Genomic DNA, 15226 nt, shown 5'->3' with positions numbered 1-15226 from the left:
CCACCCACTCCCTTCAGCGGCATTTTCCCTCACTGGCCCTCTAGCATTACTCCTTTTCACTCTTTTCTTCATGTGACGTATTTTCTTTTTCGAGCGCTTCTTCCGTTGTAGCTGCGGTAATCTTGCAAGATTCCCCCACTAATCCCAAAAAGTTTGAACTGTAACTGGCTCCACAGACCACCGACAACTCTCCAATTTCTCAGATTATCCCCTTTCTCCCTCCCCCCCTCTAGCCTAATGCAATTACATCCCTTTTCTCCTCCATATAGGTTTTTGAGCACTTTTTTTTCTTTTCGCATTACCTGGTACTACAGCGGTAATTGCTCGCTTCAAGCTTCAAGCAAAAAAAATGGATGACTTTCATTTCTGAAAAAGCCTCTCTGCTGCATAGCACCATAGCACCATGGGAGATATAGCTCCATTTTTCGGAGCAGGGGGCACCCCCTTCCCCGTTGATATGTTTTAAACTCCTTTACGGAATAACCCCAAACCTGTCCCAGAAATTAAGTTAACACTTCGTTCCTAAGTTGTTTCTTATTTGGTCCAAATCCGACGAGCAGTTTTTGCTTTTCAGCATTACCAAATTTAGATTTTTTTCTCTATGAGGAAATGAATGGGAGTAGGCCGAAACATCATTTTATTTTGCTTTCTTAATAACTTTTTCATTTTTTAACAGATCTTTACCAAAATGTCCAGTCTTGGGGGAGGGGGGAAGTCCGTGACAAACAGTTTGCTTGGAAAAGATCAGCCATGTCAGTCTTGCAACACAACAATTATTAGAAATAGAATTTTGCGCACCTGGCCCGTGAAAAGGTTGAAATTGTCACTTTCTGTATCTAGGGTTTATGATCTACAAAATACTGGCTGCTAAGTACACAGTTGCAAGACTGTGCATAAAGGGCAGGATAGCTCAGTGGCAAAGTGTTTGTCTTGGAAGCAAGACAATGCATAGCAACACAGGTTCAAATCCTGGACTGTGTTAGGCGTGCTATAAATGAGCAATTATAAAAATGATAATCATGTCTACTGCACATATGAGGAAAGTTCAACTACATTATGGACAATGTTCCCTAATGCCAGTTTTAACTTTCTATAAAATGAAGGTTTTCCCTAGTCTAACATACGGTGCAGAAATTTCCTTAAATTTTGCCCAACAATTCTGTCCCAAACTGGAGGGGCTAATTTGGAAAAGGACGTTTGCCCAATTGTCTTCCTATCTCTTTCTTGATGCATGAACATGGTCACTTGTATTTAGCATCTTTTTTTTTATTGTACAAAATGGTTTATTACCAACCTTATACATTTTGGTCGAAAGATACAATTCATACGATCATACAATTTAAAAATCATTAAAAGTTAAAAATTCATGAGAGATTTTTCATAAATTCAACATCTTCATTGGAGTCTTGTTAACATCTTCCAAAATTCCACAACCCTATATTCATTCACGCATCAACTCAACCATTCATTTTTCAATCAACAATATTAATGCATTTCAAGAAGTTGACTACTCCAATCACCAAGGAAGAAGTAGAGCATTGTAAAGTGTATATCCAGAAATTCACTGAGTTCAGTGAGTTTTACGCTCACCTGATATCCCCGGGGCGTCTGGAAGGCTCCGAGATCTGGAACCCTGGATGCGTAGTTGCCCAGTGCTGAATAATGAATCTGCAATTACAGAAGGGAGGATTTGTGATAACTGTCTCTAATGGGTGAATCTCCCACCTCCCTCTGACCGATTCCATTCCCACTGGGTTCTTTTCTCACCTTAGTTATTTGTAGGGTGAGCTATCCGTCCTGCGTTTCTTGTGCAGGGGCGCTTGACGTTTGTTGGCGAGCTTCCCAAGTTGCTTCACTGGTGCAGTACGCCTTCTTTGGGCCCAGGCCTGCAGTGACCCTGATTCTGCTGGTAGGCAGGTAGGTTTGTTAATTGTAAGTCTTTGTTCTGTTTATGGTGAGAATTCGTAATGTCTTTATCTCCTTCTTTTCGGGTGCGAAGGTCTTGATGCTGGCGTGCTGGATGGAGAGGCACGTTTCTAGGTAAGAGAAAGTGTGAAGCGCAGCACCTTTATTGTCTTTTGAAGCTAACCTGTGTTTTCTTCTTCTTCTCCTCACAGGCCGCTGTGGTGCTGCGAGTGGATGAGAGCGCAATGAAAAACAGGCCCCCGGAATCCATTAAGGTAGTACAGCGCTGTGCAGTTGTTTAATATTGAAAGCAAACCTGAATATGTCTCTTTTCCTTTGCAGATGTTGCTGTGGTGCTCCGGATGGAAGTGTGGCGTAGCGCGATAGAATTCAGGTAAGACTGATGGACTTCGATGTTTTGGAAGCACGCATTCTAATATTGTTTTGCCCTTTCTTGTTATTGCAGGTCGCAATGTTCGAACAGCAGCTGTGGTAGTGGTTCGCCAGAAGTCCTTAAGCTGGTACTCACAGGTGAGTGATGTTTCTTCTTCTCTCCGTTTCCACAGATTGCAGCCCAGTTGAGATGCTGAGTGCTGGATGGTGTTTTCTCAGGTAAAACAGAATAATCTTGCTCTTGTTCTTGCAGGATTACAGGAAGATGCTGAAGACCAGGAGCTGGACACAGTGAGCGTCACGCTGCTGGTTGCAGAATAACACAAAGCATGTTCTGCAGTCAGGGTTTGGTTTATATAGCCACAGTAAAGTAGTACCAGGGAAAGTAGTTCCAGGCCTGCCACACACAAAACACTAGACCGCATGGCTTGGTTCTTTGAACTAGACTGTGTGGGTGCTTCCATGTTGGATTTAAAGGCCCATGTGCATAAATGGGACCTAGTTTGAACAGCCCTTCCTTCCTACATATCAGCCCGGTGCCAAAGGAGTGAATTCAACCTGAACTCAAAACAAATTAGTGTACAAGGGACATAATTAGGCCATTGTAACCCACTTTCTGCCATATCAAGCCTTCGTGTTTTTACAATTCAAGACTCTCCATCCTGAAGTAGATGTCTAAACCATACACCAGGAGAAGCATAGCTTTAGAGTGATAAAACTGCACAAGCATCCTGATTGAGAAGCAACAATACTTTTTTTGCAAAGTATAACATTTGTGCTGCTAAATGCCAGCCCTTCGACCATAGAACTTCTGTGTGTACCTTAATTTCTGCTGGTCTCACCAATAGAAAGCCTAGATATTTAGTGTTTCTTATAGCTGGAGTTTGTTGTCCATTCATTAACCATCGAAATTAATTCAATTTGTAACGGTCTCCATTATAGCTCATGATGCAGGACTTCTTGGGGGTGATTGTCAACCTATTCAATTTGGCAGACTCTTAGAATCTCTCTAACAGACTCTGTAGCCCCACCTGAGTTCTCTCCAAAAGTAATATATCATCAGTGTAGGTAACACAGAAGCATCTTTCACCTTTTAATTTGGGTGAGATAAAAGCGCCTCCTCCTAAGAATTCCCACAAGTCAGCCAGATACAAATTGAATAGGCAAGCAGCCAACACACATCCCTGTCTTATGCCACAATAGGTATTTATTGGAACTGACACATCTCCCCAGTTGTTCAGTCTTACTTTGATCATTGTGTCTTTGTGTAGATGAATAAGCAAATTCAAGGTGTGTGTTGCTATTCGCCAATCTCTGAGCTTTCTCCACAACATTGTTCTATCAATATAATCAAACGCCAAGCTCAGATCTATGATGGCCACATACAGCGGGTCACTTCAAATCTTGCATGCCTGATTGATCAGAGATTGGATAAGTAGGCCACTCACATCTGTCCCCGTATCACGCCTAAGGCCCATCTGAAATTGTGATAGAATTCTTTTGTCTCTAGTCCACTGTTCTACTTTCGGATGGACAGCTTCTCAGGTAAGGATACAACCGCTGTTCTACTGCTTGTTCTCTCTTTCCTTTCCTTTTCTCCAACGGGTGCTGATGGTCCGTGGTTCCTGAGGCGTGGCTGAAGACCGGGTAACTGGAGCTGAGCAGACACAGTGAGCGTTACGCTGCAGGAGTACAGAATAACGCGAAGCATGCTCTGTCCTTTGGGTATGGTTTATATAGCCTTGAACAAGTAGTCCCAGGTAAAGTAGTCCCAAGCCCAGCCACACCGTGGAAGCTAGACTGTATGGCTCAGTTCCTCCAGACTGGGCTATGTTTACTGAATAATTGTTCACATGAGGGAATAATATGAGCCTGGCGCCAACAGTGACAGGACTGACTCCAGGAAGGCTTCAGACAACGTTTTGGGGCCTTAAAGGTCCCTATGGGAACCTGCAACTGGGGAAGGCTGGTCTGATCCTGACGTCTGGAGACATGCATCATGACAATCATAAGAAAGAAAGGAGCTGTCATTTATGGTGTCTGCACCTCCTTTGACTCTATACCACAAGTACAAGAGACACTATTCACTAAGGCAACCCTACCGGCCTTATCCTGGTACCATCTGTTAGGGAGAATTCTCCAGAATGGCTAATTTCCTTTACCTATTGAGTCCCTCAGCAGCTTTGCTGGATTTCTAGGATTTATTTTTTCACCTGGTAAGAGTGTGAGTCTTTTGTTCCCACTCTTACATGTGTTTTGCGGTGGGTGTTTAACATTCTTGTGTTCATAGACTGTGGAGCCTCACCTACTCCACAGGCATCATCTTTTTACTGTGAGCTACACAGCATCTTTAGTGCAGTGACACAGGGTTGTCTTTTAGACTTCCCAACACAGACTCCATTTTCTGGGACTGACTACTGTCTCCCAGTACATATACAGTTGCCATTGATTTTATAAGTCTTTTTAAAAATCCACAGAGCCAGTACAAACCATCTTACATCGAGTACTGGAAAGGGTTAATCCCTTTTTGTCTGTTTCTCTTGGAGCATTGTTTTGCTCCCTTTTCATCAAGACTTGGCTGGTGGTAGTGTTAACTACCCTATTTTTCCTACCTCGGTTATCTTAAATAACCTTGGTATTGTTTTAGGCTATCTTGGTAGCCTCGAACTTAAACCCGCTAGACCATATACGTTTTTATACGGTTCCAGCTGGGTTTATTCACCATTTCTTTTTGAAAATGTCTTTCTCGTGTTTTACTCCGCGTGCCAAACCAGGTTTGGTTCCGTTGTTCACCGTCTTTTCGCTGGCTTCTCCACAGAAGACCTCCTTAGGCACCTGAAAGTCTGGGTAGGCAGGATGTGAGGGAGGGGTTTTAGGACCTCTGCCATGGGTTCCCTTGGTAACCCAAGTCACACTCCTATTTGATTGGCTAGGTGACTGTCCTGCCAGGACAGTCGCCCTGCTGTGCGATTGACAGCCAGGCTGTGTGAAAGGGGGAAAACTGCATAAAAAGTAGGTCTCTGGGATTGGAAAGGCAGAGTTGCCAATGGAATGAAAGAACCGACAAGGAGCTGATGGAAGAGGACCCCTACCACGGCTGAACCGCCCGTTGAAGCCCTGCTGCAGGTCCGAATCTTCAAACTCCAACGACAGAGGAGATCCTCCAGGAATCTTCTTCCCCTGAGCTGGTGGGACCAACCAGTTCGCCCAAACTGCAAGCAAGGACTCCCTCCTGTGCTCAAATTTGCTGTACAGAGCTACAGTGAACCGGATAGCCAGGAAGGTCGGACCCTGCTTGGGTTTTAAGGAGAGCACCTTATATTCGTTGCTTTTCTCTGCTGCTGGTTTCTTCCCTGGGCAGTTCAGGACCCTCCAGTCTTCCTACTTCATGTCAGTCTCTGACAGTCACTCCAGGAACTGTGAGCCTGCAGGAACTGCCAGGAACGTCCGCCTCAGCTACAGCTTCTTCTCCATTTAAAGGTACTGTGCAAATCCAGTTGTTCGTTTCATTCAGCCATGGTGAAAGTGTGTGAAATCTTTCTCCAATCCAAGGGCTTGTCCTTCTCTACTCTTTGAACTAACTTTTCTGCCAACCAACTTCGTCCGGAACTCTTGGCAAAGACTTAACCGCGAACTACCCTGAACTGTGTGATCTTGAGCAAAAGACTTTTGTCCTATTGACTTTGGCCCTAAGCCTTTTTGATTTGATTCCATCACTGTAGTTCCTCTTTCTAGATTGCCTTGCTTACTTACCCATTGGTGCTGCTCAATTTCTGCCTTTCTTTGTCTTTCCCTCCCTTTTAAATTACTAGAGTGCCATTTTGCTCCCACTTCATTTTGTGAGCTTAACTTGTCTGGAAACTATTTGGAGTGGTGTGGGGTATTAACAGTGTGATTTTTTAACTGCTTTACTTTAGTGAGATGTTATACAACTGATGTGTAAATAAATGTATATTCTTTTACTCAGAAACCTTGAGTCATAGTTTGTTTGAATCATAGTAATTGCGGTCCTTTGTGTAACTATTAATACTGCTCACTTGCTCTTTAGATAAGTCTGGCTGCTCAGCCATTGCTACCACTTTTACTGTGTAGTACAGGCTTGTACCAAAGGTGAATTTGTACTGTCACGTGTAGTCTTAATTGTATGTGGTGTTCCCAAAGGGTACAGCATATAATTCTGCCTAACACCATCGAAAAAGAGGTAAATCTGCCAGCTCAAGAAGAAATGAACATGCTGTAATCGAAGATGACAAGAACAAGTGACATCACTGTCAAACTGATATATGAAGATACAAAGATATGCACTCACCATGAAGAAAAACAGACATTAGGTCAACGGTGCATTTAGACATGAAGAATATTACCTGCACCATACAGACACTAAAAACATATCATAATCAATGTATACACTGAAACGCAAGACGAACGATACACAAAGCGTGCTAAATGTATAAATGCAGTGGCAACAAGTGCTAATTTTGGATCAAATGGATGGTGAAGCCACGTTAGAGTGAATGGGGATTCAAGGGTGGAAGCAGTCCAAGAAGAGTGGAAAAGAATTCCAGTGCCACCACCACAGCGAATGGATCGTGGTGAGTGGGTACATTTAGTTGAAGGGGTAGTAAGAAACACAGGAGTAGAAGTATTGTGTGGAGTGAGCAAGGTTTCAGTCAGGCAGAGAAACTGTAAATTAAGATGGGAAAATAAATCAAGACTAGAATTTTACTTACTGTAGATGGAACCAGCGTTCCAAAGTCCAACTGTAAGGCTAGGAGTAATAGAAGAAGATAGCTTGGGTAGGTCAGGTTTGAGGGAGGCCACAGCAAAGGGTGAACAGGGTGAACGGGGCAAGAGGAAGAACAATATCGGATTGGAAAAGACATGGATAGGGAGAGCAGGAGAAAAGAGAGGGGCAGAAAGCGAGAACGATATGGGGTGAACCTGATCATGATTGTGTGTTGGAGCAACAGAATGTAGATAAAGTACACATAAAGTAATGAGTGGGAGGGCGCACTCAGCGCAACCAGGAGCAAACAAGATCTAAACTAGGCACTGAAATTGACGCCTTAGGGGATGGAAATATGAAGGGGTGACAAGGGGATCGCCTTTCCTCCACCAGGTGTGTGGGCAGCAGGGAGGCCCGGATGATGGGGGCACCTCAAGTACCACGGACAATGGCCCAACACAGCACTGGGGGCTACAAGTAGGAATTTTCTGTCACGCCCTTAGAGCCAAATGGTATGAATTGAGATTTAATGAGGCAGAATTTTAAGTAATGGTTGTTTAAGTTTTAAGTTTTAGGATATCCTAAAACTTAATAGATTAAGTTTTAGGATATTTTTCATATGTATTTTTATTTATGCACTGATTACGATCATGTTATATTGTATACATGTGGACTTAAATGGCAATCTCCAAAATAAAGTATTTATAGCTTGATTTGTTACATTTTCCCTATTGATGACATACCTAAATAGAAATTAGTGGCACCTCTTCATTCTCTCCACGCTATGACACAAGGTGTAAGCTTGGTAGCCCTGTGAAAGATTTTGCCAAAGAAGAGGGACTGCTGAAGTATGGGGATGTGTTTAAGCTCATTGTGCCTCATTACACGGACGGCGGTATGGGTTAAAGGTCACTGTAATGCTACCGGTGACCGTTAACCCTTACCGCCTTACTACGAGCTCCCTTTGCGGGACCCGACTTTAACGGCTGGTTTTACCAGCCGTTAAAGTAGGGTGCCGCAAAGGGACCTTGGTGCTAATTACGGTACCGCAATTTGCGGTACCGTAATTAGCGCCTTCCCCATTCCCATTATGCCCTATGGGGGCAAAAATGGGAATGGGGAAGGGCCTTGGTGAATGGGGAATTACCGCCCCGCTCACCTTGGAGTAGGGCGGTAATTCCACCATCCACCAAGGCGAACACGGTAAAATACCGGCGGCAACCATGGCGCTAATAGCGCCATGGTTACTGCCTACCGTGTAATGAAGCCCATTGTCTCTTCTGTGGGCTTCAGCATTGTATTGGCAAGTGGATACGACATGGCTCTCTGATTGAGGAGCAGTTGTAAGTGGTGGGTTCTAATACCACCTCCGCCAGCGTCCTTTTGGAATTGGCCTTGCATTGTTTTAAATTGGATTTTATAAAGAACTATAGAATAACAATGAACAGACTTGTTTAGTGAAATGTGTGCTGTATTTCTTGATATTATAATGATGCCGTAGGCAATACAGTATAAGGTTGAAGCATACAGTCTGTATCCTTAACATTTGTTTAGAACATTAGATGACTCAGATGCAGCTAATATCATGACTTGGGAGGCTGAGAGGAAATGTTGAACGAGGGCTAACCGTTCCAATCCTCATTATTTGCGACTTTTCAAAACCCCTTAACATCCAATATAGCATGCATTTTTTATTTTTGCATTCATTACTAACACATTCAGTACAGTGTTTTCACTTCCAATGCAAACAAAAGAGGTGATGGCTGGAAGGTTTGGAATTAATTCTAGCCACTGGCATTGCACTGGGCAACCCTCCAGACCATCTTCTTCGTCTGCTAAGCCATTACAAAAGGGGACCATATGCAAATCAGGCTTGGTCCCACCCAAAAGGGGCAGTCAAGTCCAAACTGCTTGGTCACATCCCTTCTGCGTGGGACCACAAGCATCCCCAGACAGTGAGCAGTAGCTTGGGTCTCTAAGCCCAGCAGATTCGGGACCCATGTCTGGGCATACCCATCCCACTTGGGGTGACTAAAGCAAAACAAGAGGTGATGACTGGAAGGTTTAGAGTTAATCTTAACCTGTAGCATTGCTCTGGGCATCACCCAAGACCATCGTTCTTCACTTGCCAAGCCATTACAAAGGGGGAAAGACCTATACAAATCAGCCTTGGTCACACCCCAAAAGGGGCAGTCCAGCTCGAACTGCTTGGTCTCATCCCTTCTGCATGAGACCACAAGCATCCCCAGACATGTTTCGGCTTAACAATGACACTTCTATAATAAGTAACGACAGTTAATGAAAAATAATTGGCATGCTAGCAAGAAACACAAATCTTGCATGTATAAAAAATAAGCCAGCTGTAACCACAGCAGGCTCATTACCCAACATTCTCGCACTGTCCAGGACTCTGTCCTGGCTTTATTGCTACTGAGGTCGCATCCCCCTCAGCACCTCCTTCTAGGCCTCCAAACCATGGACCGGAGCAACTTGCGAGCAACAATTTAGGGTGAAGCGAGCAACATGTTGCTCCCGAGCTACAAATTGGGGATCACTGCTCCAGACCATTGTTTCAATTCCAAAGGGCCTATTTTATTGGCTTTCTATTTTATGTTATGTGTTTTATTTGGTACTTTCAATATGGAAACAGACAGGCTAGAAGCAGCAAGGGGATGTGTGCAACTTAATTTTTTACCGAACACTACTAATAATTTATTACAAAACTTCAGAATAAATGTCATGCTTTATTGTGCTGCACCTCTTTATTTTATGATATCTTAGAAAATATACTGATGGTGTGTGTTAAGGGTGCGCATTGCTGTCCCCCATCACGACCAATGCGGGTTTTCTCCCTCTACTCAAACAGATACTTCAAAAGCCTTAGTGCTGTTAGGGCAGGCATTTTATAATTTTTTTCGTGCACCTAAGGTTCCTCGCTTATTGTGGGTTTCAGTTATAGTGCCCTCTTATATGGAGGTGCTAAAGTCCTGAAGAGTGCTTGGTACTGTCCTCTTGCCAAATTGTTTGCACCTTTCCAGACATACTATTTCTGTCTCCTTGGGCTGAATGTAAACCACTCTTCCCATTAGCGATGTGTTGTCTGAGGTGAGTGCATCGGGGTGAGTGGGGATGTGTTAACGCTCACCTACACTTCTGCTGGCTTCACTTGCACAGAAGTTCTCGTTCAGTGTTTGTTGGTTTCTAGGCCTTCCTAGCCTCCAGCTCAAGCGTCCCAGTTTGTATAGTTAAGGGGTTGCCTCAACCGTTTCTGGCATTGCAGACTTTAGGGTGACCAAATCCCTTCTTCTCAGTCTAATCTAGATGATCTGCACCTCAAGATTCATTCAGGCGTAAGTCTCATAGGTAGGCGAGACAGTGGGCAAAGCTATCAGGAACAGCTTGAGAAGGGTCCCTAGAATGTAGCCTTGCCTGGCCTTTCTCCTGTTTTTTCTCTTGCCCACCTCTCTGATCTTACAATAGTCTACCTGACTCGGGTCCAATGGTAGCAGCATATTCATTATTGATCCCACTGCCCCCTCCGTACAGGAGGGCACATTCACTCCTTTCCTGACCTCAGAACCCTAGAAGGCCACCCAGGGCTGTGTAGAATCACATGTCCTTTGTTCCCTCACTAGAGGCATAACACGAGCAGTCACCTGGGTTTTCTATCTAAATAAGAAAAGCAACCCCAGGCCACTCCCAACTGCATGAGCTATTGTGTAAAAGGCAGGGGTACCTGCTTCAGTGTTGAAAAAATGAGACACATGTGAATGGGAAACATGTACTTGTCCCTTCGTGTCCCTTCTTTTCTCTACTTTTTGCTCCTGAAAATGATAATCCATTTCCAAGAATGTGTCCACCATGGAATTCGTGGTGGCTGGATAGAGCATATTGCCAAACTCTTCTTTGAATTCTTCCTGGATATCTCTCCTGAAAAGAAGTAGCTGTGTTCTCTCCACCAGCTGATGGATCCTAGACATGTAGGGCAGAATGTTTTGTTCCCTTGCTGAATAATCACATGTTCTTCTTAAGGCGTGGGCACCATCTGCACAGTCAAACATAGCCTTAAACACAGCTTCAAAGGCTGTGTAGTCTTTCAGCATGGGATGGGCCCGGGTCTCTGTTGGAGTTGCTCAATAGCACATATGGTCTTCTAGATGGCTCCCTGGGAAACAGGCTTTAAGCCCAGGGAGTGGCAAACTAACAAGGCTTCAAGGTAAATTTCACTAGGCAAGCATCCAACAAATATTTCCATTTATTTGTGTTTCTGCCAAACCATAGAACCTCAAGACTAGCTAAGGGCTGTATAAGTTTATTGCATCACATGCAGCTATTGCCAGACTCATGGCCCCACTATCCTTTTTGAGGGTTTGCACGTTCTGTGTCAGTTTCTGTGGGGTCATGACGAGTTCCTGAATGTGGGCTGCGGCTGAAGTTGACTCCTGCTGGTGTTGCAGCCTATCAACTGATAGTTGAACTTATACTCTCACCTTGTTCTTCCTCGAGGATGGTGAGTAGGGGCCACCCACTGTCAAAGCTATCCTGTGACCTGGCAGCAATAAAATGTATGCAGGGTGACCTTGGGAAATGGAGGACCGCAGAGGAGAAACATAAAATCCAGATGAAATCCCTGAGAAGTTGGCTGACATGTCAAGAATTGTAATGAAGAGCAACACACAACCAAGCAGATTGTGAACATTGGATCCATGCAAAGATAAGGCAGCAGGACAAGGACATGGGCTGCCTGAATGGCAAGGACACTGGTGAGGAAGGAAAGGGAGGAGTACAAAAGAAACAGAAGAGCTGGAGGAGAGTAAAAGAGTGGCCTAAATCCAGAGGAGTCACAGCACATAAAAGAAATAGGTGGGTCAGGCTTGGTGCTATTGACAATGAGGAAAGTCTAAAAAGGAGGCTTTGGACTCAACAGACCTCCGCCCGGCGCCCCTTTTACTGGGTGGAGCCTGAAATGGTACTAGTGGCTCTGGGATAAGCCACTCCCCTTCTTGGGAAGGGCATAGCAGCACACAGCAAGATCAAAGAGATGACTATGTTGGAATATGAGAACCCACTGTGCTACAGGTAAAAGCACAATAAGGGCCTCCAGCACTGAGGGTATTAAAATGTAAAGTGCTGCTAGAGGGATACAATGCATGGTAGCCCAGGTGTTCCAAATCCTTGAGGTCAGAAGAGAGTACCTGCCTCTGTCTCCCTTATCATGGCTGTTAGCACAATGACAGAAGTGGTTGGATGTCAGAAGAGCGCGCTCTGGCGACAAACAATGTGTGCTCCAATAGGCATATCTAACCAACATCAGCATGTTTTTGTCAGGGAAACACTAGTATCTATTAGGTTTCCTCGATTTTGTTTTTTGCCAAATGGCATTTTGATGAATTTTATTTTGCAGAACGTTCCACGTTTTTTCTGCAAAAAAAAGGGGAAGCCCCGGCACACCGCTTGCACCCCCAGCTCTCCATTTATATATCACACGCAAAATCACCACATAAAGGTTCGCAATAAAAATAGATGGGCGAATAGTTAGCAAAACAAATTCGGCAAATTGGCGTTCGACAAAAGTGAAGAATATGAAATGGTACACCACATGTGGCTCACATTAACTGGGTGAACGTATGTTCTAACGCTGCTCTTAACGGTATTGGTGGCTCTGGGCTCAATATAGTCTTGCGCTTCAGCATAGTGAAGTGCTTATTCATTGGTCACCAGCCCAGCAGATTTATTATAGGGACAATGGTAATGATCAAATAAACAGGAAGTTGATGATAAAAAGCTCATGTAAGGAAACAACAACTGCTTGCTATTGTCTGAGATTCCTGAAGGCAATGAAACGTACTATATCTTGATAAGAGTTATATTGAGTGCCATATATTTCTGCTGTGACTCTTGGATGTATGGGTACACTTGTCCATCACCACAGTCTATGAAAAAAGTGACACAGCATTTAAGTGAAAAACATGGCTTGTTAGACAAACAACTTTTTGAGAATTGTCGTTTTTGTTAGTTGTGCTACTACTAGTATTTTGGGATAACCTTTTAATGTCTTTTTTTTATTGTTCGCTAACTGAAATTCACGTGATGCTAGGTAAGGTAAAATAATTGGAGAAAATGAAACAGTTCCCTATTGACTCTCAATTCCTCTGCTTCTCCCTTTTTCAAGGTTGTGGAGTTCGGAATTATGTGCAATCAAGAATTGTTGGAGGAAAAGATGCTTCTCTGGGTGAATTCCCTTGGCAAGTGGCAGTGTTAATGGAAGGAGTGTCATTTTCGTGTGGTGGCACCATAGTGAGCGAATACTGGATAGTAACAGCGGCCCATTGTTTCCCTGATCCGTAAGTAGAGCTTGGAATATCTTCACTTCGAAAGAAATGACAAGGTCTACATTTCAGTGATATTTATTTCATCTGATATTCCTTAGCAGCTTTTGATTGAGAGGGAGACTATCAGGAGTGAGGTGTTGGGTTTCCTGATTTAAGCAAAAATGCCAGTGATGCCCAGTTGGATTGGTTACATGTGATTTTATCGAATAAATAAACAAATAAGGAATTTTTAAAGAACCCAAAACATCGTAAAAAAAATAACGAATGTTGGTTTCTGTATTTTATTGGCCCCCCAAAGCACCCCCCGCCCATTTTTTTATAACCACTTTTCCCATTTCCACCCGTATTCAGTTATCCTTTTATAATTCAAAATGTTTTTGTTGTTGTTTTGGGTTCGTCCAAAATTGCATTCTTTGTTATCTATTCGATAACATCACTGCATACCGGTTGGATGGACTGTAATGGCCCATGGTTCAAGTAATAGGCCCAATCAAAGGAAGGGCCTTAACACATTCCTCGCTCTTAGGCGAAATAGGATTGATTGAATAGTATAGGCATAATTACAGTCTACAGGGGACAGATAATTTGATTGGTCTGGGTAGATCTGGTAGCTCTACCTGGCACCACCCCCAGGAGGTCAGTGCAAGCCTCGTCAGTTTAGGAAATTTACCAGTATGTGAGCAAAAATGATGAGTGATATGATATGATAGGTTATTTATAACGCGCTTAATACCCAGAGGTTTCTAAGTGCAACCCGGGGATCGAACCTGTGTTGTTCCATGTCGTCTTGCTTCCAAGGCGAGCACATTGCCGCTGAGCTGCCCTCCAGAGACTCGGGTGGGAAGGTGAGCTCAGAGCACCGCCTGTTTTCCACTATTGTTTCACCCCTCTGACTTCCCAGACCTTGAACAAGGAGAATCCATTCTCCATATTCACTGGACATGCTGTCAGGCCTGTATTGCATCTCTCTGAAAAGGCAGTATATCAGGCCTCAGCCCTGTGTTTTGAGCTTTCCCACTTCTTTTCAGTGCCTCTGTGGTTTCCATTTTGCTTTCATGGCTGTTCATGGTAATTTCTAAGGTGTCAGCAAGTAGTTCATGTGTGCTGTTTTGCACCTGGCTAATGGCTCTGCATGGGTGTCGCCTTTTCATGATTACTTTGGTGATGTCATCCGGGTATGGTCTGTGGGGCTGCTTCAGTGGGTGGCATCCGACATCTTGGGGGCATGCTGGAGGGTGATTGAGACCCCCTCAACAGTCCTCCCTCTGGTCCAGCCACCCAGCCTGGACTACAAACTCAAAGCCCCTCCCCACAGATGGTTGTCTTGTTTTTACACACCTTCGTCACCCCCCTCAGGTCACTTCAGTCCCTTCTGGGTTAGTTCATGTTCCAGGTCATTTCCTCTTCTTCACCCTGCTCAGCCTCAGCGCCTTCTTCTTCGTCTGCTGTGGAAAAGTTCAGGGAATTCTTTTAATTCTGTGTTGTTTTGGGGCACCATCAAGGCTGGTGTGCCCAATGGCATCATGGCACTTTTGTTTTTCATTTGGGTGGCAACTGCATGTGAGCTTCAGGCCCAGTGTTGTTCTGCAGATATTGTTGCCTCTTCTCGTGCAATGTACCCTTGGAATGCGTCTGCGTCCTCTTTTCTCTCCACTCTTTACTTAATCTTCATTCTGGCAACATGATGTTGCTATTCTTGATGGCATTCTGGACAGAGGCCATCTTGTTTTCGACCTGTGTAAGCAGCTTGAACTTCTTGCCACTCCTTGATATATTCATCCTTTTCTCTCTGCACCATCTCCACTGAAACTGTCAGGAGTGCTTGTGCTATGCATCCCTGCAGCCTTCCACCCATTCTTCTCTTGCAAAC

General features: G+C 44.1%; 1 protein-coding gene across 2 annotated transcripts in view; it reads left to right on the top strand.

The window, feature by feature from the left end:
- Nucleotides 1–15226, top strand: part of LOC138453757 (chymotrypsin-like elastase family member 2A) — a 341724-nt gene that overhangs the window by 29669 nt on the left and 296829 nt on the right. For both annotated transcript variants that reach the window (XM_069606886.1, XM_069606887.1), the window contains exon 2: nucleotides 13197–13368. In XM_069606886.1, the coding sequence (XP_069462987.1) occupies nucleotides 13197–13368 (172 nt within the window). The remainder of the gene's footprint in view (nucleotides 1–13196; nucleotides 13369–15226) is intronic.

This window comes from Ambystoma mexicanum, chromosome 4p (assembly GCF_040938575.1).
Source record: "Ambystoma mexicanum isolate Mex_15411 chromosome 4p, UKY_AmexF1_1, whole genome shotgun sequence".
Lineage (NCBI taxonomy): Eukaryota > Metazoa > Chordata > Amphibia > Caudata > Ambystomatidae > Ambystoma > Ambystoma mexicanum.
Note: the sequence above shows the minus strand (reverse complement) of the source record. Positions and strands in the feature narration are given on the sequence as shown.